The sequence below is a fragment of the Hippoglossus stenolepis genome, chromosome 15 (genome assembly GCF_022539355.2).
Source record: "Hippoglossus stenolepis isolate QCI-W04-F060 chromosome 15, HSTE1.2, whole genome shotgun sequence".
Taxonomy (NCBI): Eukaryota; Metazoa; Chordata; class Actinopteri; order Pleuronectiformes; family Pleuronectidae; genus Hippoglossus; species Hippoglossus stenolepis.
In genome coordinates, this window is record NC_061497.1 from 13,868,757 (window position 1) to 13,890,509 (window position 21,753).

The window sequence follows — 21,753 nt, forward strand, 5'->3', positions numbered from 1 at the left end:
TGGACGCTCAGAGATCTGAGGAGACTTGGTGGAAGGAAGGCGAGAGTGTGAGTCGCACTTTGTGAAACGATGAAAAGCTGCACGAGGCTCGTTGTGTGTTGTGGTCAGATTTCTGAACGGAGCTGTTGTTGCATTTGGGACAGTAGCTGTTGTTATTAGGAGGTTGGAAAATTCAGGGTCTGTGTGGATGTGACTCAGCTGGTGAGCGTGTCAGTGTCAGAACAGTGAGGGACATCGGACATGAAGGTGAAAAGAGTGTTTTTGGCAGCTGTGTTTTGCTGCTGCATCTCAATCTCCAGGCTGCTGCAGATAAGGTCCGTTTATCCTCCATTTGTTAATAATTCCTTCAATGTACCAGGTTTATTTATTTTTATTTGTATATTTATTATCTGTTACGTTTTTTGATGGACGCTCTTTTAACTCGCCCCTGTGTTTCTGTTTGTCACTATGATTACATAAAAGCTATTGAACAGATTACACACAAATTGGTGAAAGGATGAGAAGAAAGAAAGAGCCTGTTAAGTTTTGGAGTGATCTGGTTAAATGGGCAGATGCAGGAACTTTTTTTCACTTTTATTTAACATTGCTGTTTGGGAAGTTTTTTGACATTTTCACCAGTTTCCCAGGGAATAATTAATGGCTCCATTTAGAGGACTGCCCCCGTGAGTGTGTATGATTTGGTGCCGCTTCATTGGAAGGCTGTTGGGCCTTGGCGGAGGTGTCTTTACATTTTTGGCTTCTCAACATTTGCCACATTTCCCTCTTTAACTCTGCCCTTGACCTCTTACATTTTTAGTAAGAGGAAGATTTTTTCCCTCCTCGTCACATTAATGCTGGATCTTCTACCTTCTACAGCAAGAGGTGGAGAACTTCAAGAAGGTCCACCTGATCAGCCGCGAAGAGTTCGAGTGCCTGACCCCCGAACCCCCTGTCGACCCCAAACAGGAAGTCCCGCCAGGCCCACCCCGACCTCAGCAGAGTAAGAACACGGAAACACACAAGGCACAAAAGAAACAAACGCATCAAGTATCGTCTTTATTTGGAATACGGTGAATCTAATGATGTTGAGGAGTAGTTTTTATTCAGTAGAATAAAATTTACTACAACATTCTGTAGAATATTTTTAATAACCTGCTGGAAGTTGTTTCTGTCTTTTATTTAAATGTTTTTCTCTTCCCTCCTCAGTCCCCACAGATGCTTTGGCAAACAAACTCTTCGGTGCCCCTGAGCCCTCCTCCATAGCTCGCTCTCTCCCGACTACTGTGCCTGACTCACCCAACTACCGCAGTGCCCGGACGCCACGCACGCCTCGCACCCCTCACCGGAAGGACTCCACCATGACGCCGCGCTTCTACCCAGTGGTGAAGGAAAGTCGACCTGTTGATGCCAAGGTAAGATGGTTGCCGGGTGGTGGTGAAATCAGAAGGTTTTAAGGTTTTAGAGGATCAAAGCAACTCTAGCTATTTGTAGCCAGTTGTAGACAGTTCACTTACTTTCAAATGATCTTCTTGACATAATTTTCTCCGTCATTTTTCAGACGCCCAGGAAGAGGAAGACCCGACACAGCTCCAACCCGCCCATGGAGTGTCACGTTGGCTGGGTGATGGACTCCAGAGAGCATCGCTCACGTACGGCCTCAGTCAGGTGAGGCTCACTGCTCTGGACTCTCTTATGTTTGTCTTAAATCCCCAAAAGTACCAAATTTCATTTTAGTTGGAAAAATCATTGTGGGATTTCACCAAGTGGAGCTGACAAGAAAATACAAAAGTCTATTTTTGTCTCAATATTGTCAAAAAAAAATCACAATATAAGACATTCAGATTATTTTGGGACATGACATACATAATACAAACACAAAAATTTTAAACAATTATATGTACCAATGAAAAGGATGGCCTGGATGTGTGACTTAACAGTTTACCAGTATGATGTGAGGATATTTTTAGTTTAATAGGTGGTTAGTTTAGGTTGTACCAGAAGTGTTAAATATTTCTTAATTGCCTTTTATATTGTGTCTGTCCCAAATATCAGGCTTTTCAAAGTGTAATTGAAGTGAAGGGCAGAGAATCACCTCAGATTCAGGACCGACTTCACTGCTCCAGTAGTTCTTAAACTTAATGTGCTTGTTCTCACTCTCTCTCTCTCCGTGTGTTCTCCACCTTCTCCTCCACCTCTCTCCCTCTCAGCTCTAACGCCAGCCCATCAGAGGGCACTCCTGCCCTGGGTAACATCGGCTGCACCCCCCAGTCCCTCCCCAAGTTCCAGCACCCGTCACACGAGCTGCTCAAGGAGAACGGCTTCACGCAACACGTCTACCACAAGTACCGCCGGCGCTGCCTAAATGGTAAACAAACACAAACATTTTCCTCCTTCTCCTCTATTGTATATTTATTTTATTCTGTCCTGAAATATCAAAATAAGATTTTTTTTTTCCTAACGTATAACTGAAAATAGATCTTTTCTTCTCTCCTAGCCCATTGACATATTTTTTTTTTTTTTAAATAATCATGTCCACCTTCCCTCTCTCCTCTCAACTAATCACAGAGCGAAAGCGACTGGGAATCGGCCAATCGCAGGAAATGAACACACTCTTCCGTTTCTGGTCCTTTTTCCTGCGAGATCATTTCAACAGGAAGATGTACGAGGAGTTCAGACAGCTGGTGGTCGAGGATGGGAAGGAAGGATACAGGTAAGAACCACCATCTCCTCAATAGCATCATTTTTTGAATTAATCTGCCCTAAGCCTGTGTGTTTATTTACTTGTTGCTTTGTTGGTCAAATTTAAGAGAGCGCTCCAATTGAGTCGTTTCTGATTTGTAGCTTTTATCAGACTGCCTCCTTCATTATGTGTGTGTGTCGTCATGTTGCAGGTACGGTTTGGAGTGCCTCTTCAGGTACTACAGTTACGGTCTAGAGAAGAAATTCAGACCAGACATTTTTAAGGATTTCCAAGAGGAGACCATGAAAGACTACGAGGCTGGTGAGTTCATCAGTGTGCGCAGATCAGAGCAGACGAAATGGGTTCTTCATGAAACATCTCGGCTGGATCTGTTTCCTTATCATAAATTAATCCATGAATTTATTTGTTGATTAAAAAAACATATAAAACACTGCAGTACTGTTAAAACCACAGAGAGAAAAGACAATACAGACTGAAGGCTTATTTTCTCTCAATACACCACAGGATTTCAGAGTTTCTGGTTCAGTTTTCTTCTTTTATAGATAGTGATTCATTTTCTTCTCCTGCTAATTGTATTTGTGTCTCCTGTTTAAAGGTCAGCTTTATGGACTGGAGAAGTTCTGGGCCTTCCTCAAATACTCCAAAGCTAAAACCATGGCGATCGATCCCAAGCTGCAGGAGTGTCTGAGCAAGTTTAAACGTCTGGAGGATTTCAGGATCGATGTAAGTACAATGTTTTTGTAAAGGTTTATATATATATCCTAACCCTCAAAGACTAATATACTGATATTTGTTTCATATTATTTCTTTAAAAGAACAAGTAGCTGCAACAACACAGATGTGATGGTTTATAATAACTGAAGGTTATTTTCATTATCTAATCTCCACCCTGCTTTTGAATGCATCTAGCCGCCTATGGAGGAAGGGGGTCGCAGAAGACACTCGTCCAGCGGCGACGGTCGCCGCAGGCACCCATCCCAGCCCTCCAGTCGGCCCCACAGCCAGGCCAGCTCAGGCCCCAGCCCTGCCCCCACCGCCCAGGGCCCCACAGCCAGGGATGATGCCAAACCCACCAGTCAGAAAACCCCCGCCACGGCCGCTGACCCCGCACCGGACACCAAGACGCTGAAGTAACGCCACAAACACACCGGCCCGCATGGATCAACTCAACCACGTCTGGAAGTCGCCGGTTCTCTCTGTGCAGCGGGAGGGGGGTGGGGGCATCCAGCCCTTCGTTCACACTTACGTTTTTTTTTTAATTGAGAGAGAAAGAAGAAAATATTGAAAATTCTCTTTTTTTTCAGTTTTTTCAGTACCTTTTTTTTTTTATCGAGGCAAAGAATGGATGAGGTATCAGGCTTTTTTCCACATCATTGCTGGTTCACACGGTGGATGTTTTGGCAGTGATTTACTATCCTGGATTTTTTTTTTTCATGTTTACCCCCCCTCTCCATCACTGGAACCCCTCTTTGATCGTCACGCTGGCTGAAAGATTTTTGATTCCTTGCCCAGATCTCAGATTAATGATTATTATTTCTTCGGCATGTGGTGGGATAGGAAATAGTTTGAACCAGACTGAGCATCTGAAAAGTCCCACAGTTGACTCGCTGGAGGCTGCGCTGCTCCTGACGTCCGACCGGACCAAAGTGGTTTGAACCAAGCGACTGACATTTTCATCCGCAGAGCCCAGAGCGAGCGCTCAGCTTAGGGCTGAAAATTAGAAATATTTGTTTTACTTTATGGCTGGACACTGAGGGGAGAAACATTTAAGAGCCAAATGATAAAAAGAACGAAAGGAGAAAAAAAAGACTTGTAGCGCCCCCTCAGTGTGGACATGATCATTGAAAGTTGCCTTATTTTAATGGTTTTACCGCTTCGAACTTGTGCCCGCCACCTTATTGTTGATTGTACAGCATTGAAATCACCCATATATCTGGTCACAGTATCCAGCAGATGCCACTAAGTGGTGCTGTTCCTACAAAACTGCATCCCCCTGCCTCGGTCCCCCCCTCCGTCACCTTTTCTCAGTTGTCTTCCAAGTGTCATTGGGTCTGTTACAAGTCCAGTAAATCTTCCCTGTGTTTGCGAGTCGTGGCTTTTTGTGCTGAAAACACTTCAGTCAGGTTGAAGTTTGTCGCCCCCCCTCCCCCCACTAAAGATCTCTCTTTGGGTGCTTCCTGACTCTCTCTGAGCCCCTTCACCTTCCCCGACACACGAGCTGCATCCATCCGTTAATCCATCCGCTTGACATCCATCCATCAGCTGACCATCAGTGACACTACAGGACTGGAATCATCCATCTGAATTACTTGAAGAAACGATGGTTATGAGGAAGGGCCTTCGCTCTCTGTGCTAAAGCTCTGGATGGAGACGCTAACGAGGTTCAAACATTTGGCTTCAAACTTCAACTGTCGTTCGTTCGGCCGACCCACTGCTTCAGGAGGCCGACTGGGCCTCTTCTGTTTCACACACATGTTCACACGTCAGTTACAGGCACGAATACAGGTACAGATGTAGCAGCCTGAGCAAGATGAAAACTACACACACAGCTCGATGTCTTGCCTCGTTGTGGACAAAAACTCAGACTGTATTGTTTGCTCACACCCTGTTCTGCTCGGTCATCTCTCTTCCTGCAGTCCGCTGAGTGGATCGTTCAATCTTCATCCACCTCGAGTACTGATGATATCAAATACTGATTTTCTTTTCCTCCGATAATGTAAATGTGAATTTGACAGATGAAGAGAAATGATTACAGCTCCCTGCTACTTGTTTTATTGTTTATAGAACAGATTATATATTTGCCTTACACGTGTACGTACTCTAACTTTTTTTTTTTTTTTTTATGGTCTCATAATTATCTTTTAATGCTTTTTAATTTCAATTTGCAGTGTTTCTAGCGTTGCTATGATAAAGGTTGGGTTTGTGTCAGGCTGTTTAAAAAAAAAAAAGAAAAAGAAACATCTGTGGATTTCAGAATGGGGAACATGGTTCACATCACAAAAGGGAAAGTTGACATCAGGTTGTTGACGTGTGTCCGTTAAAAACAAAACCTGTTAATAGTTTTATCACGTTGAAATGAGTTAATTTGCTGTTTTTGCCAAAATGACAGCGACATTTCCAACATCTGTTGACGTGACCCAAAGAGTTATCGAATCTTCAGCCTCCAGGTTTTTGACAGTGTCAGCAAAGTTTAAAATGGTTAAAAATGAAGTTGGAGGAGAATATTGAGTCTTAATACACATGTTTATCCTGATGCAGATGAAGTGACCCATTTTTCATTGACACAGCATGTTTGCTGCAGAGTACAGTCACAATATGTTCAAATGCTTTTGAGAAATAAATTAGACAAAGCCTGACATTTTAGTTGAATCTGTGTTGGACACATGTGCCTGTTATTATTGTTATTATTTTTTTTAAGTCAAGGTCCTATCATCATTTAGCCTGTTGGTTGACGTTCCAGCAGATTGGAGGTGGATATCACATCGTCTTGTCAGTGTTTGTTCACTTTCTTCCTCTAAACCCAAAATTGTTGGAAACGTGAAAATGCAAAGCTATATTTACTTTTCTTTTACTTTCAATGTCATGTTGGTTTAACTTCAGGGAGATTTGGATCAGTATCAGAAACTTACAGTTGATGCATCAAGTTGTTTACTGGAGGTTTAAAGACAGAAAAAGCTCCAAACTGTTGAGGAAAGCAAAACTCTGTGAATTTCCCAAAACCAGCGAAAGCCTGGAGCTGGTGTGGCTGCAGACATGATGTTCTGCCAGTAGGGGGTGCCTTCCTCCTGGGGCAGTCAAGTGACCCCTCCCTCTAATGTGATCATCACCTGCCATCAGACATTTGGGCGTTTCAAGTGTTTTGGGAGCCGTCAGCCTTCTATATGAGCTTAGAACTGCTGTTTGCTGTCCAAACTAAACTGTAGGGGGCGCTACAGCCTCCATTCAGCAGTTTCTCATTGACGTAGCCAGATGGCCGGACACAGGAGGGATGAATGATGGACGCAGGGAAGAGAGGGAGCAACAGAAAACAAGAAAAAAGAGAAAGAACCTGAGTGGGGTTTGTGACGTTGCTGAGGAATATGGCTGGTTGTGATGACTGGACACTGAAAACAGGACGAAATTCCATAAAGCCATATGAATAAGAAATAACTGTATATGAACCATTAAAATAGTTCATTACATTACAATATCCTAGGCTTGTCATGAGGAAAAAAAGATGAAAACGAGGAAAAGAACAAAAAAATATATAAAATGGAAAAATGTAAAATACTTGAATGAGATCTTGTATAATATCATTTAATATTCATAATATCTGCTTTGTAGGCTGATGTGATTCGCTATTAGTGTTATTTGTAATTTGTAGTAATTATGCTTTCCTTTAATAAAGAAAAAAACCACAAAACGGACAAAAAAACCTCAAACATGGCTGTTGACTGTTTTATTTTTGAGTGTATATGTGTGTGTTGACTTGTATTAAATGTAAATCTTTGTGGACCATGAACGGAATATTCACATTCACAGGCACACTTCTTTAAAGGGCAGTTTGTGGGTTAGGATTGCTTTAGGGTTGCGGTAAAAATAAGGTTAGGGGTTAGCTTGTGTTTACTGAAAGGGTTTTTACTACTTTTAGGGTTGTGGTTAGGGTTATGTTTAGGATTAGGTTTTTTACTAGGGTTAGGGATATAACTAGGGTTGGGGTTAGGGTTAATGTTAAGGTTGTGATTAGGGTTAGGTTTTGATTATAATTAAGTCTATGATTAGGGTTTGTTATTTACTTGTGATTTTTAAGGTTAGAGGGAGGGAAATATGTAATATGCGAATCAGTATTCTCACTAAGATAAAAGTACAAGATTGTGTGTGTGTAGAGTGAACTTTTGGGTTAGGGTTAACCCTTTTTTCCTGTTACCACAGCTCACATTTATTAAAGTTTTATAACTATTAAACAGTCCAGTAAAACATCTTTAAACCATATCAACCACAGTAGGGAACATCATTATTTTTTTATTAATTAAACATTTATTCCCAACATTCAGTCCTTGTAATACAAATATTAGCTCCTCTGTAATACATCAAGACACATTTAACATTCAGGAGTATGTTTAAGTCCCACGGAAAAGAAAAGTGCAAGAACCCAAACCCTGTCTGAGCAGCAAGTGAACATGAGTCTAAACTGGTGAGCTGTTACTAAACCAGACTTAAAATACTACAAGAGATTTATGATCCGTTTTATCACCACAACAGAGTTTTACTTAACGTTAAAACCAGAATCTTTTTCTGCCGAAATTATTTATACATTCAAACGTGTTAGGTGTAGCACTGTCGTTAATCAGGAATGATAGAAAGCTTTTCTTCTGACTATATTTTAAATACGTCGAAGTTTAGTTTAAACATGGAGGGAGGGACCGGCTAAAAACTGCGTGTTTCAGTACAAGGTCAAATTAAAGTGAAATCAATTGTTTTCACTCATCACTTAATTATTCTTTCTACCTGAAAAAGGAACTGTCCCGTAAAAGCAAATTTAAAATTTGTGAGTCCTAAACATTTAAAGTGCCTTGAGATACTGTATGTTATGATTTGGCGCTATACAAATCCAACGTTGTATTTTAATCATGTATAACTTCATCTATTAAGAGCTTCTTCAAACTTTTACACTCATTGGATGTTACAGATAAGCCTGAACTGCTGACTTCTCTGTGACATCACTGACAGTGAACCAATCACGAGAGGCTTTCAAACTGTCACATCCACAGAGGAGGCTGAACTTCAGCATGAAACCTGCACATCCGATTAAGTGCAAAAACAATATTTCATCTTGTAAAAATAAAACCACAGATAACCAAGGTGTGATCAACAGCTTTTCTGGATAAAAATCGTAATCGTCGTTTTATGATTAATTTGGAAGTTTTATCTCCACGTGTCGCGGTGACATTCTCAAACTTGGTAAGGCCTGAGGTCAGGGGGTCGCGGGTCATCACTGAGCCTTCTTGGGGGAGTCAGGGACGCTCTCGTTCAGCGGGGTGAGGCTGGCGAGCACGATGTGGCGTTCGTACTGCTTGGTCTGCCGGAATTTGCTGTCAGTGCCGTGGAGCCGGTCCAGCACACCGAGCACGCCGAAATTCTGGTTGAACCTGGACCCAGGAGGGATGAGAGGCAAGAGGTTAAACACAAAGACTCTACACAAAAATGAACAATCACATTTAAAAAAGCTGTTCTCCCTATTACCTCTGGAAAGGAGATTATGTTTTTTTCCCTGTTGGTTTGTTGTGCGGTTTGTTTGCAAGCAGTGTTACTCAAAAAACTCATTTTCATGAAACTTAATGGAAAGAAAGGATATTGACTAACAAAGAACTCAGTAAATTTTGGTGCAGATCTACACAAATGGGCGGATACAGGAAGTTCTTTTCACTGTTTTTAACGTTGCCAGATCGGAAGCTTTGGACATTTTCATCAGTTTCCTAAAGGATGGTTCATGGATCTTGAAAAAAAAAAAATCTGGCATATTTAGAGGACTGATTTCTATAAGTGTGAAATTTGGTGCAGCTTAATTGAATTTAAGGGGACTGTTGGGCGTTGGTGGACGTGTGCGTTCTACTGTGTGTCTGTACAAGTGCATTCACCTGCAGCTAAAATCAGACCCCAACAAACACAGAATTTAAGTAACATTAGCTAAAAACTAAGCATACGTTTGATACATTTAGTACGTTTTTGAGTTAAATATTAATCCATTAAATTCCTGCTAAATCCCACTCCTGGATGAGTGGGTAGGGGGACTCACTTGAGGTGGTGGAAGTCGTGGAACTCCGGGGAGGGCAGGAAGGGGAGGTGGTATCCGCAGTGGGAGATAGTGGTGCTCAACAGGACCAGGCAGTACCAGAGGGAGGTGGTGGTCACATGGGAGCCCAGGATCATGGGTCCGAGCACCACCGGCAGCATGTTAGCGATCTACCGGCAGAGAGGAGGAGCAATCCAGAAAAACCCTCAATCTCAAACTTTCGACAGCTGAATCAAGAGCAGTGAGCTCAGATTGTTTTTCAGGATCAGGTTTGTCAAAATTCCAGATGTGAAAATGAAAGGCATTCGATTTATTTGTGAAAGTTGCAGCTGGTGTGAGTCTTAATCGGGAGACGAAATAATGTAGATTAACTTACACTGATATCACATTGACGGTGAAAGAAATACTATAATGTTGAAATCTAGAGAGGTAGAGAACGAAAGCGCGGGGGGGGGACTCACCACGTGCTCCAGGGGATGGGCGTAAATGCAGACGATGCCGATGGGAGCGGTCCACTCGTGGTGCTGTTTGTGGTAGTGCTTGTAGAGGCTAGGATGGTGGAAGAGCCTGAGAGAAAAGTTGACAATCAGAATATCAACACAGTTCTAACCTCTTGATACCTCATCCTACCTCCCCCTGTTCGAAAATGACATTTCCAAATAATGTATATCTCTGCAACAACAGGGTCTATATATAAGTAATCTTGGTATCTACATAGAGGTAACACTACTGAGATCTTTGCTGGGGTGTAAGCGTCAGCCTAGATGTTACTGGGTCAGAGTAAATGACCATGGAACACAAAATAAAAGGAAGACTCCATGTTCGCCTAAAAGTTTATTGAGAGTGAATATCTCCTATGAAATCATGCAGTTGTCGCCCAAAACCTGAAATACATATCACAACATCTGAACATGATGTGTATTTTTATTCTAATTAAGTGAAGCAGAGAATGCTACAGAGGTTTTAGTAGACATATCTACAGGCATGATCTCCAAATGGCTGTAAAATTGTGCCATTTGAGATTTATCCCTGTAAAACCTGGTTACACAACATAAGATACACAGGGTGATATCATAGCAGCCCATTGTATTTTATTACTTAATATCTTAACTCTTTAAACACAGCCTCCCAGCAAATGTTTTTCACATGTTTGTACTCGTATAACTTGAATAAAAATCTTGAATTCTGCCAGTAGCTCCTTGTATTCATGTCTTACCCTTAACCACTAGGTGGCAGTATGTGTAGTGTTCAGTGTTCCAATGACAGTAAACATGCCTCCACTTTTCACTGACCACATAAACCTTTCCTTCAGCAAAGACATGATAAACCTGAATGATCTGTACCTGTGTGAGTAGTAGAACATAAGTTCCTCTATGAGGGAGAAGATGGCCATTTGCATCAGGGCCCAGTGGAAGGTGGGCAGCTCGGGGCCACAGGGGTTTCCTCTCCAGCTCATCAGGAAGTAAGCCACCACCACCATGGGCGCCGAGATGAGGAACTGGTTGAAGGCGATGGTCTTCATTGCATGACGAAGCTTTGCTGGATCCACCTGGAGGATGAGGGAGGAGTCATATGAAGTATTAGTGATTTCCTTTTATTTAGTTTATGGTTAACCTGCAAATAGTCAAACCTCGATTACCTTTTTTTTTTATTAGGGTTTCACAACAACATCTTATCTTCGATACTGACCTAGTTTTTTTTCTTCCTGATATCCTGATATCAGCCCTTCCTCATCTTGATTCATTGCAGGTCAATGATGATAATGTAGAAACATTATCCTCATTAGATGCTACTAAATATTACTTGTGTGTGTTTGTCTTGTTTGATAGTGTCCAACCTTTTAAGAAATGTGCTGTGAATGAAGATTATTATTAGTATTGACGGTTGGAGTTAGTAGTTCAGTACATTTTAATATGAGACATAAGTTTATCTTAAGCACAGAGAAAGACAAGTTTTTACAAGTTAACAACAACACCTGGAACTCAAAGAGTAACTGTTTCTAAATAATTTCTTTCTCATTGTTTCCAATTATTCTTGTTATTGCTGTAATTGCTGTATTAATTATCTTCTTGCCTAAAATTCAAATACAGCTGGAATCTGTCAATCAGCTGGATGAGTAAACTTTGAACCCTGGTTATAAGCACACAGACATATCCTGACCTTTAGGTGTGCATGTGTGTGTGTCTGAGCACATGTGTGTACATGTAAGTGTACTCAGATGAACTTTTGCACAGTTTCTGTACAGTCGTGGACGGTCTGGTCTATATAAGGATTATATATATTATTGACATGTGTGTTGACTGAAGTACAAACACAACAACCGAGGAAGATTGGACCTGTTCCAACAGATATTTTGACTTGATTGAAGCAGAGAGATTATTATTAATTTAAGCTTCCAGTCTGCTACTTGATTTATTTACCACATTGAACCGAACAAACACAAACACCTACCTGTGAAACACTGGAAATGAAAGAATCTTTGGTTTAGTGTGGAAAATGGCCAAAAGTTCCCCCAAACTTCAGATATGTCAGGAAACAGTTACTGTCACTAATTTGGTTGAATTTAGACAAAAACAATGACTTTATTGTATTGTTGTTACATAACAGCACATCCTGGCTTTGTTTATGTCCGGTGCTGCTCAACCTGTTACTGTCGGTCAGTGAACTGAGGTATCTCTCCTCGGAGTATTGGACCATACAAAACACTTAGCTTATCACTGCTGATTACTACAAAGAGAAATGTTGTGTAAATGTATGTCACACAACAGATTCGATGTATAGCACAGCTGGGTAAAGCTGGCACTACATTCAGATACTAGAAAATGGTTTGATTTTTAGTAAACCCTGAAAACACTTAACGTACACTGCCTTCTTTGTTCTAATCAGTGAAAGGTAATCAATAATCCATTCACATTTCCAGAGTCACCTCCAGCTCTGGTTATCAGACGTGTCAAGTCTTTATCTCTGCAGTGTCTGACAACATCTGTTACTCAAACAGGACTTTGGTCAGATGGACATGAGGACACACATGATCACGATCAAATATTCAGTCCAGACCGAAATTTCCAGACAGTTTCCAGATTTCCAGAGACTTTTAACTTGGGGGCTGGAAGGAAAAGTCCCAGAAAAGATGGGAGAAACTGACACGGCCATTTGCGTTCCCACATACAGCCCCTCCGGAAAATTTCTGGAAAATGTCCAGAGTTCAGCGCATGTCTGAAAGCAGCTACAATGAAAATATTGGCAGTAGAGGTTGAAGTGGCGTAGTTACCTCGATATAAAATGACCAGTAGTATTAACAGCAGTAGAGGCAGTAGAAATAGTAACACTGGTGCTGGTGTATTTAGTAGTGCAATACAAAAAGTATATAGACCAAACAGTATATAGACCAAACATTTAATAATGAGGCTTTTTATCCTACCGGGTTATTCTTCTCCATCTGGATGCGGTAGCGAGTGATGAAGGACGGTTTACCGGTCGTGTCCGCCAACAGCAGCAGAGCATTCGGGACCCAGAACGCCACAGTGGGGATGAACATCGTCCCTGTTGAGAAAAACAAGACCACTGTCACCATTACATTCTTTTACATAATAACCATAATATTATTACTTAAACTACATGTTTCTTATCTTGTAATACACAAAATGTCTGACACAGATAACATCCAACAGAGAAATACAGTTAATGACTCAAACACATGATTTCAGCATGATAAACGTTGACAGCAGAGGTTTCAGTTATATTTCATCCGTGACTGATACCAAATTAAAAAATATGTTCTGTGCAGTCACATCATCTAGAAAACAAACCTCTGTCTGTATCTCAGAAGAGATGAAATCCTGCTTGTTTATTTATGTTTTTAGAGCTGCTGTGAAAACTTCTCTGTGTTAAATCAATAACCGTCTGTTGCTTTGCAGCACGATCATCTGGAGAAACACAACTACGCGGTTGTTTCGTACCAAAGAAGAAGAGAGCAGCGTCGTGACCCTCAAAGGCCACGTACAGCTGGGTCCACATGTTCTGCCAGAAATCGCCTGAAGCTCCCCAGAATCTCTGAAGATGCCTGGAGGGAGAATTAGTGTCGAGTGTCAGGTTTACAGGACGTTTCAAACATGGTGAAATCAAACATTTATTCCAAAACAGGCCCAGTCCTACTCTGTCCTGCCCCTTCCTCCATCTGCACAGTCCTGCTCTGCACCGTCCTCTCCAGACCCCTCCGTCTACTTCTCTCCTATTCTGTTTCACTTCTTATCCTGCTTTTCTCACCCTCTCTACTGTGCATTGATGTGATAACCTGCGGGTTCTCCTCAGGCTTATTACAGGGCAAAATGCTGCTGTGTTGCAATGTTGATACTGTTTGGCTTAAAGCGATCTTACCATGTCAGCGAGTTGCCGAACGCAGCCAAGAATAAGATTCCAGATCCGATGACAAAGGCAGCTTTCTTCACAGAGTCCCACAGTCCTGCAGGGCTGTCCTGAGCAGAGAGACAGCAACAGTGATGTATAACCCCCCGTTGATGCTGCGTGATCTCGTGATGCTGCGCCACATCAACGTTTCCCACAAAAACTTCCTACAGTGTGGATACGTCTCTCAAAACAACACTGAGGCTGTTACTCAATCCAGGGTCTGTCCATGGGGATGACAGCACTGTGGCCTCTTGGGTCTGTTCACTTGTAGGTGAAACACACCATCAGAATGTATGGTACCAGTAGGAAATATACAATTGATCCATAGTTGATGATAAACACATTTAGAAAAGCATTGATTACAGGACTTTATTAATTGAATTGGATTTTTAGTTTTTAACAGCAGAGCCATCTCTGACATGCATCGCGAGTGTAAATGATAAAAGTATATTGTTTGACCACATCATACATTTGCATGGTTTACATTTTTTTGTGATCCAAGAGAAGACGTTATTTTAGTAAGATGAGCAAAAGGATTCTTCCATTTATTGGTTGTGTGCTTTGACTTTTCAATTTAGAACCATGTCCCATTCACTAACATGGAAGAGGCAGGATTTGTGACATGTAGTGCTGTCGCCCACCAGGGGGCGATCACCTTTTTTTTAATACTGAATCTAAAATGTACAAATGCACCGTTAATTTAATCAAAGCAAAATCTGAGCCAGGCCGACAAACTGGATCAGTTCACTCAGCAGGAATTAAGACCATGGATTGACTCCACATTCACCAGACTCTCTTAAACACCAGGCATTACCCCGGCTGCCCCCGGCTCAACCATGGCAACAGTTACAGAAATGTCACACTGGTCTTAGTGCTTAACTGTCAGAGGCACAAATACATCCATCCATATAAATAATCACATTTAACAGATACAAATACACAGATGAGTGCAATTCTTTCAAAATCTAATGAATAAAATCTTTACAATCCCCAAAATAATTCATTAGGAGCTTCATAAGGCTTCATTAGTACCTGCAGTTATGTGATGAATTTCAAGAGAATCAGACTCTCGGCCGGACGTCTACTATGTCTGTGTGACGCTAATGTGAGCTTTGACTGATGGTCGGTGGGTTATGATAAATGAAAAGCTGTTAATCATACGATCATGTAAAAAAATAAAATAAAAACAATATCCCTTGTTCAAAAACCGTCATCTAAATGTTCAAATTTGTTAAACGAACTAAACCTCAGCTTAAAATATTGACTTTGGCAAACTACTTGTAATGATGTTGGCTTTTAAACAGCTGATTCTCATAAGTTCAGTACAGGAACCTTTTAAAGTTTTCTTAAAACAGGTGCTAATTATCAAACATGTTTAAATATAATCTTAGAAAGTATATAAAAGCAGACACATCCAAACTTGATAAGGGGCAGAAGCGACGGAAACCTGAGTCCGAAACGTCACATGGGAGGTAGTTCCAAAGTTTGTGGCAGCCAAAACTGTTGTGTGCACATTTCTTGTCTTCTGGTTAATGATGATTTTAGAAAATGTATTGATTGGTGGTGGTAAGAGAGGCTCTTGTGGTGAAGGAATATTTGACCACACTCACACATTACATCTGCACAGCTCCATTAGGAGAATAGAGCCTGTCTCATTCCACACATACTCCCTTCTCTCTCTGAGGAGTACCCAAGGTCGGGATATAGATAAAAGGGCCAACCAGCAGTACATTGTAGTGTCTAGGCTAAAGGACTTTCTTACCCAATTCAGATGCCCCAGACAGAGAGGCATCACCTCCAACCCTGTTGTGTATTTCACCAGTGGCAAGACGTAAGGACACAACGTGATTTAGGAATGCATACTTTAGGCTTAACTATCCAATAGGATGCGAACACCTACATGTAACATAGAGAGTGACAGCAATGCTAGCCTTTCGTGGATGTGCTGTAGGAATGGGTGTCGCAGGGTGAGGGAGACTTGGGGGTGACAATTGCTCGTGTTACTCTGTAGGCGTTGGTATGTTGTTGCACCTTCTGGTCTCCTTGATGCATCAAGTCTACATTAAACTATTCTGCGTAAGACATCAGCTGCTGCCTGAGTTCTCCTTTCACCAGCTTCCAGAAAACTTCCATAACATTTGTGTCATATTGTTAGTAGACGACACTGAACTACTAAAAAAGTTCATTAGGACTTGATAACTTTGCACAAAACATATATTTTACAGTGTGTTTATAGCGAGATGCCACAAAGGTTAATAGTCATTTTTCAAAGTAAAACGCAACCTCCACTAGAAGAGTAACGACGAGAAACAACAAAAAAATCAAACCAGGAAATCAAACTAAAATATGACAAGGAGAAAATACACAGCAGATCGTCATCGGGGGTGTTGCCTGTGACTTATCCTATTGGGTTGTTACAGATCTGCTCGGTTTTGTTTCTAATTAATTATGGTCATAGCAGAGTGTTGTGTTCTCACCTGTCTGCTGACGCTGCTCCTCATGGCAGCTCCACTCATATCTGTTGAGACAATTTAAAGATACTTATTTTTCATTTTCGTTTTATATATATATATTTTTTTTCCCCAGGTATAATCAGAACACATTCATACAGAATGTATTTAAGCGAGCAACCTAAATATTTACAAATAAAAACAATTGAATTTTAGCATCACATATTTAAAACCCTCTTGATTTATGTTTGAAGCAACAGTGGAACTGTCCCAAAATGATTGATGGTGGAAGATTAGAGATTAAATGCTCTGATGTTCATTATAAAAAGAAGGTGGCCTAATCTGAGCCTGTTCAAAAAGTAATGGTGGTTAGAAATCTGTCTTTTTGTGTCGAAAAGTTTAAGAAAATAACTTTAATTTCAATAACTTACAAAAACTAAGTAACTCAATTAAATATTGTGTAATATTTTTCTTGAATAATAAACTCATATCTATACAGTTCATAACATTCATATGCTGAACCTTCACTGATTTCTCCATTCAAATTTGAAATAATAAAACTGTTACCACACTTAATATATGTAGCCCTCTCTTACTGTTTTGTATCCCTCCATGGTAAAATAATCATCTTAGTGCAGTGAAGCCTGATGCAAAATTTACAGCTAGAGGATTAAACATAATCCTGTTATAATCCATTTTTACAATGTGCACTTTTACTGTGAGAACCTGCTCCACTCTCATCCCCTCTCTCCTTTTATTGTAGTTCAGAAAGAAAATACACTGCATATACTTTCAAGGGCTGATGCTACTAATGTTTATGTTAAGTATGGATGAGTGTACACATTATTTTCTTGATTAATCAGGTCTTAATTTAATCTATCACAAATCGTATTTTGTCTGATCAGCATCCAAATGTATTCGGTTTATTATCAAGAAAAGAAATAAAAACAAAACATTAACCACATTTGACACTGGTAAATAAAACAAAAATCTACATTATATCAAATTTAATTTTTTAAGTTTCTTTCTATGGGAACAGTTAATTAATTTGCTGATTACTGAGACTCTGGAGACTTAAGATGAAAGCAAGAGTAACACCGATTAATAAAATTACAGATGATGATCAAACAGTGAGTTGGCGGATTATCTGAGTCACATAAATTATATTGGCTTTGATGAATTACTTTAATTGCCAAGGTACAACTTAAGATCAAAGTTTAGGCTTTAATAACTGACGTACTCAAGCACGCACACCTGCCATTTTATGAACTGAATTACTTTTTATCCGTCAAGTATTATCTGATCAGCTGACTATGAGTTAAACACAGTCCAGGAATAAAACAATCGGTGCTTAATCATTATCAATAGAGACTAAACTGATTTAAAGACTACGTTATATCATTGAAAACTATACTAATTTAAACTATAATTATATTCGACCCTCGTCCAGCTTCAAAAATCCAAAAATTATGATGTTTTTTTTCCAACATAATTTCATAATAGTTGTATAGAGTACTTGTACTGGTGATTAGACTAACTAGGAAAATAATAACACAGCTCGGGTTTGGTGCAGTGTGTAAAAAACATAAAATAATTAGCCTCGTGCTCAGACAAATGTCGGTTTCTTTTCATTGACTGCCACAAACTCTCTCTCTCTATATATTTATATATTTATATGTATATATATATATGCAAAGCACAGGAAAATTATAGGGATTTCAAAAAGAGGTAGAGGTAGATGAGGAACAAGGTAAGAACAACATATGAAGTGTGCTGTGTTGATGAACCCATGGACAACCCAAACCTACACTGCTGTTGTTTTTAACATCATGACTTCAGCTTTGAAATGAGGAAACACACTCACGGACATGTTATGAAGATAAAGGTGTGACTTACCACTGTCTGCTGTCTGCACCATGATCAACCTGCTGCTTCCTCTCTCTCTCTCTCTGCTGCTTGTTTCACCACCGACTACTCTTTATTTACAACACGGCAACTCTTCTGATTGGCTGATCGGGGGTCAGCTGACTGACAGGTTTTTCTCTCCCTCCAGTCTTCATGGATCCAGGTGAAGGTTCAGACTCAGCATGGTCACCACCATAGACTGTGTATAAAAACACTGGGAACAGATCACACTGCAAAATAAAATAAATAAATACATTACAGTGAAATGTGAGAGCAGATTACAGTGCAATACTCTCTACTGCAATAAGGTGCTGTGGTGGAATATAGTAAGTACATTTACTCAAAAGTACTTTACTCAAGCACTTTCTTCTCATGCAATTTTATACTTCTTCTCCACTCTCTTTATATACGATTTATATTTATATATTTATTTTTTATATTCCTTACACTTAAGTATTGCATGTTACTTATTACTTACTGATACTTTTTTGACTCTTGCTGCTGTAATACTGCTAATGTCCCCATTGTGGGACTACTAAAGGATTATCTTATCTTATCTTATATATATATATTGCTGTTTTTTCCCCTTTATTTTAACAATGTAATTAAATTTGACAAGACAAAGATTGTGGAAGTTTCCCTTTGGACTTGATGGGTGCGTACAAATGATCTAATTTTTTACAACCCCCAATTGATGTTGATGACTTTTTAGCTACAGACTCAGGGTCCAGATAAAAAGCAAAACAAAAAAATATATTAAACATCAGTTGGATTAATTGTGTAGTTTGTAAAAATTCAAAAAAGAATATATCTATATTAATAAATAATACAATAAATCTATAATGAAACTATCTACAATGACTATCATTTAAAATGAAAATAATCATTAGTTGCTGTCTTATCTTAAATAATTAAAAAATAATCCACTACAACCAACCACAGCAGTAAAATGCTTGTGTCATCTGTAACAGAATTCTGTCTTCTATTCATCAGTGACATCTCCTTCAGCTATCATTTGACTCTCCCTGACCCGCACCAGGTCCAGCCGTCCTGCTGCTGCAACACGTGGCTCCACTATTACTCATTATTACTGTACATGGGGTCACCACAGTGGTTATGTCAAATTAGTACAACTTTGGACACTGATATGTGACAGATAATCTGACCCACAGACCCTCTTCAGAGAGAGAACTTAAGTATTTTTCACTTCACTCAGGACCTTCTCTAATCCACAGAGAGACATATATAAACAGTATTGTTTTTATTTAGTGTCTGAAGTTCTAAATTGTTGCATTCAAAAGACAATTCATGACACATGTTAAAACAAACTGAATTAATTAATGTTGAAATCCTTGCATCTCTAACCACATTGTTCTGCTGTTTTCCTGATATTCAGACATAAGATTTTTAACTCTGTCAAGGTTATGTTTTCTTTGCTGTTTGTTTGTTAGCAGGATTTCACAAAAACTGCTGAACCAGTTTTCTTGAAACTTCAACAAAAACCCATCGATTTTTGGAGCAGATTTGATTAAAGGGGCAGATCCATTTGTCTTTTTCTACTTTGAGTGCCCCTCTAGTCATTTCATGTTATCAGGGTTTAAAATAAATGTTCAAATCCATTCTTAGATTGTCCAGGAGGGGGCAGCAGAGATATTAACACTGATAAATTGGTCTGTGGGAGAAGAAGTTACAAAACTGAACACACACAAATTATAATAACACCGTAAAATGACAATAAGAATCAGGTCATAAGATTTACTGTTGGCTGGTCTGCGTAGAGATAAAAAGATTTTTAGTTTGAAGTTTGTGTTACAGTTTTGTGATATATCCTTCTGTTATACTCCTTATACTGAATGTGTATGCTTTTCTCTCTGTTGTTTTTTAGGAGGTGGTTGTGAGAATCAAGGACAAATCATGGATTCTGTGGTAAAATATAACTCAGTTTATGTGCATATATTTTAAAAACATAGCTTTTTTATGACAATGTTTTTTTCAACATGCTTAAGGATAGAAAACCTTACACTTTGAATGTTTTTACTTAAAGCTTATCAAATAATCTATATGAAACTTGTTACTTTTCTTAGCTATTAATGGATCTGTTATTTATTCAAATGATCCAGAATCTTTGACCGTCATATTAAGTATCTATTTTATTCTCCTTTGTTTAACTCGGCAGGTAAATTAGCTCTTGGCTATAATGGTGTATTTGTTGCACGGCTAAAATCTGACCTCTGGTGTGAATCTGCTGCCACTGCATCGGTGTGCTGCAGGGTTTTGGCACACACGTGTCACATGTCGTTTCTCTGCAGACTCACTGACGGGTGGGAACTCTGCTGCTGCTCAGGTGCTCTGTGGAATTACAGTAACATCAAATAGAATTTGATGATTTGATTTCCCATTTTTTAAATAATTAAATAATTTAATGACACACAATAACTTCACATTCAATCCTCTATGATTGTGACTTTTAGTAAAACTAAAATGATGCTACAGGAGCTGCTGCTTAGACCAAAAACTGACACCAAGAAATAAACTACAGCTTTGATTTTTATTGATTTACTGAAAGAGGAGGAAGTTAATGAATAAGGTTTGTACTGTTTTATACAGGTAAACTGTGATGTTTCAGTAATTAAAAGGTCTTGAAAATGAATGATTATTAGTATAGTGTATTCTTTGAATGACTGTCTGTCGAGCTCACCCTTTGCTTACTTGAACATATTCCACCACAGATTTGCTTCTTCAGATTCTCCTATTCAGTTTTCCAGTGGAACATAACATCTACTGCCCTTTTATGCGAATTTAATAGTATTTGCTCAACAGTACTTGTGTGCAGAAGGTCAAGAAATCTGTTAGTAGCATTACTTCCTTCATCTCATAGGTGATTTCGACACATCACAGTACGAATGGCAGCCACATGTGTGAGTAATATGGCTTCACTCCATTTAGCTGCAGACTTAAACAGAACAGAGCATTAGTTGATGTTATTGCTATAAACGTGTGCTTTTCTAAGCGTCTCTTCAAACACAGAAGTCAGTAAAGCACAGTCAGCAGCAAAAATACTTTTCAGAAGGAGAAACACTAAACCAGGAACTTAGGAAGTGTTGATTTGAAGAAATGAGTTTGAGGCGGTATTGAATTTCCTACTTTGGTCCACTTTCAAGCACAGGAACATAGTGATGAATCTTACACTTGGTTATCACCGTAACTGACTGAATGGGAGAGAAAAACCCAGACAATATAGCTACGTTCACACTGCAGGCCTGAGAATCTGATTCGGGCCAGTTGGGCCCACTTTGTGAACGGAGTCTATGCCTCCTGCAAAGTGGTACCACTGGGGCCAGGTTCAGATCTGACTGGTCAAGCTGCAAAGGTGACATGTAAATCAATCTCAGTCCCAATATGACAAACTGATTAAATCCTGTTGACCTCTGAAACTGAGCTGATGAAGCATAAGACTAACTCTTACCACTGTTTCCAAATATGCAGCTATTGACAACAGTTCTTGGAACAGTCGGCCGATGACTCTTAATCTTTGCTCT

The 21,753-nt window shown here is 39.7% G+C and overlaps 2 protein-coding genes across 5 annotated transcripts in view; one reads left to right on the forward strand and one right to left on the reverse strand.

Annotated features, from left to right (window-relative positions):
- Positions 1–7,101, forward strand: part of larp1 (La ribonucleoprotein 1, translational regulator) — a 47,906-nt gene extending 40,805 nt beyond the window's left edge. For all 4 annotated transcript variants that reach the window (XM_035178504.2, XM_035178501.2, XM_047343622.1 and 1 more), the window contains 8 exons: positions 856–979; positions 1,186–1,391; positions 1,538–1,644; positions 2,187–2,344; positions 2,545–2,689; positions 2,871–2,980; positions 3,276–3,403; positions 3,590–7,101. In XM_035178504.2, the coding sequence (XP_035034395.2) occupies positions 856–979; positions 1,186–1,391; positions 1,538–1,644; positions 2,187–2,344; positions 2,545–2,689; positions 2,871–2,980; positions 3,276–3,403; positions 3,590–3,814 (1,203 nt within the window). In that variant the 3' untranslated portion in view covers positions 3,815–7,101. The remainder of the gene's footprint in view (positions 1–855; positions 980–1,185; positions 1,392–1,537; positions 1,645–2,186; positions 2,345–2,544; positions 2,690–2,870; positions 2,981–3,275; positions 3,404–3,589) is intronic.
- A 564-nt stretch (positions 7,102–7,665) lies between these two features.
- On the reverse strand, positions 7,666–20,534 carry faxdc2 (fatty acid hydroxylase domain containing 2). Its single transcript, XM_035178511.2, has 10 exons — positions 20,444–20,534; positions 18,206–18,444; positions 16,337–16,377; positions 13,830–13,927; positions 13,412–13,515; positions 12,874–12,995; positions 10,796–11,001; positions 9,914–10,019; positions 9,456–9,622; positions 7,666–8,808 (listed from the first exon to the last, which is right to left on the reverse strand). Exons 2-10 carry the CDS (start codon positions 18,225–18,227, stop codon positions 8,652–8,654), a joined length of 1,023 nt encoding a protein of 340 aa, XP_035034402.1. The 5' UTR covers positions 18,228–18,444; positions 20,444–20,534; the 3' UTR covers positions 7,666–8,651.
- Positions 20,535–21,753: the final 1,219 nt, after the last annotated feature.

Coding starts and splice junctions, on each gene's coding strand:
- faxdc2 (XM_035178511.2), bottom strand. CDS start 18,227: ATGGTGCAGACAGCAGACAGTG. Junction 12,996..13,411: donor CGCTGCTCTCTTCTTCTTTG/GTACGAAACAAC, acceptor TTTTCTCAACAG/GGACGATGTTCATCCCCACT. Junction 10,020..10,795: donor ATGTTCTACTACTCACACAG/GTACAGATCATT, acceptor CTTTTCTCTCAG/GCTCTTCCACCATCCTAGCC.